The sequence below is a fragment of the Ceratosolen solmsi genome, unplaced genomic scaffold, assembly GCF_000503995.2.
Source record: "Ceratosolen solmsi marchali unplaced genomic scaffold, CerSol_1.0 scaffold8, whole genome shotgun sequence".
Lineage (NCBI taxonomy): Eukaryota > Metazoa > Arthropoda > Insecta > Hymenoptera > Agaonidae > Ceratosolen > Ceratosolen solmsi.
In genome coordinates this window covers 1,924,070-1,925,845 of record NW_011948439.1, presented here as the reverse complement: position 1 = coordinate 1,925,845, position 1,776 = coordinate 1,924,070, and the positions used below count along the sequence as shown (strand labels likewise).

Genomic DNA, 1,776 nt, shown 5'->3' with positions numbered 1-1,776 from the left:
TCTTATAGCAATGCTTAAAACGACTATTTGCCATGAGCTACAATTTATCTTATCGAAGACAAATGATAGAGTGAACGTCGTGCTTTATCATTTGTTCAAACACAATAGACAGCTACTATCCGTCCGAGTAACATTAATGTCCGAATTCTAAAGTTCCCGGTCCCGGTAGCAGTCCAGTCAGCCGCGAAAATTATATCCCCAATAAGCCACTTATTATTCGCCGGTGAGAGATAGTCGGTGGCGCGATAGTCAAGTTGTCGAGGTCTGTCATCGATCGGTCGCCCCCTCCCACGAAGCTTACCCTGAATATACAGATGTATGGTCATCTCGTCGCGACCGTAGGCGTTGCTGGCGATGCAGTAGTACCGGCCGCTGTCGTCCCTCGTAGTGCCGACGAGGCCCAGGACACTCGCCGCTCCCTCGGTCGTGTTCACATCCTTGACCATGTAGCGATAATCGGAGACAGCGGGCTCGAGCTGCGATCCCGCCTTGCGCCAGACGATTTTCAGGGGATGGTCGCCCTTAGCCTCGCAGCGTAGCGAAGCGTTCGAGCCCAAACGAGCAGTGCGGTTCTCGTGTTTGACGGTGAAGTGAGCCGGGGCTGGGGGTTTAGAGGGTGACGAATTAGCCGCTGGTTAGGCGGGTCACGTCGGCCGAGTCATACCTTTCATTGACGTTGTGTTACGCGAGCAAAGAAAAAAAAAACCAGAAATACTGCCGTTTGGCACGTCCCGATGTTATTATGCTGCCCTTTCGAATTTCAAAGGTCTATGGTATTAGGGAATTTTATTGCACGATCGCGTTTAGTCGTAATCATCGTGAGACTTCTTGTTAACTTACTATTGTTTTTTGTCAAGCATATACGGTTATTAATCAGCGTCGATAAATATAAACAGTTGAAAATATCACGTCCAATTGGGAATTTTTTCGTCTCGCTTCTAATGTCGTTTTCATAATGTCGAGCGCATCAAGTCCCAAGGAGATTACAGTTTCTTTAGGCGTTCTTAGGATCTATTGGTAGGCATAGGGGGAAAATTTTCTCCAAAAGTCTCAATCTCGTAGAGACAATTTTCTCGCAAATACGTTCGTAGAAATGATAAAAAAATTTTGAGGCTTAGACGAGTATCGTAAAAATTCTCTTAATAAGTTAAATTGAAACCATAACGGGACAATTATTATTTTTATCGTTATGTCAGACTAAGCCCTTTTTATATCACATACCGAAGCGTACACAGAGACGTTTAAAAATTTCACCATCATTTTCTCAGGAAATTCATTTTTATTTTCGCGACGAACTAACTTTGCTCGTAAGAACTCGATTTCATCAATACTTTCACATCAAAATCCATTTTATTAGGTAAAAATAATCTCCCATCGTTTGATCGTTAAATGTAAATGCACATGGGATTGGAAGTGAAGAGCATATTTACATGACACACGATACGTTTGTTCAATAATTATTCTTTAGGAGATCGCAATTGAGAATGTCTCGCTATTACTGGATACGGGGATTAATGAAATGACTATCGAAAGCAGCAACGAAGGTGCGGTGACAAATAGAATTGAGCCGCAAATACGACGCAATAGTATTTCTCAAAGGTAATGTGTATGTCGAATGGCCGTGCCCGATAATAGTGACGTCATACCATCGTACTCCGTAAATAATTCGACAGCCGACGAAGCTGCTTTCGCTACTCGGCGCACAACGCTCCTTCCCGTCTAATAACATGGGCACGCTTAATTAATTTCCATTAAAGCAGAATTCGTCGTGACAGC

General features: G+C 43.6%; 1 protein-coding gene across 1 annotated transcript in view; it reads right to left on the bottom strand.

Annotated features, from left to right (window-relative positions):
- LOC105365481 (Down syndrome cell adhesion molecule-like protein Dscam2) overlaps positions 1 to 1,776 on the bottom strand; it is a 168,852-nt gene that overhangs the window by 18,793 nt on the left and 148,283 nt on the right. Inside the window, exon 13 of the mRNA XM_011503657.1 lies at positions 302 to 601. Within this exon, the coding sequence (XP_011501959.1) occupies positions 302 to 601 (300 nt within the window). The remainder of the gene's footprint in view (positions 1 to 301; positions 602 to 1,776) is intronic.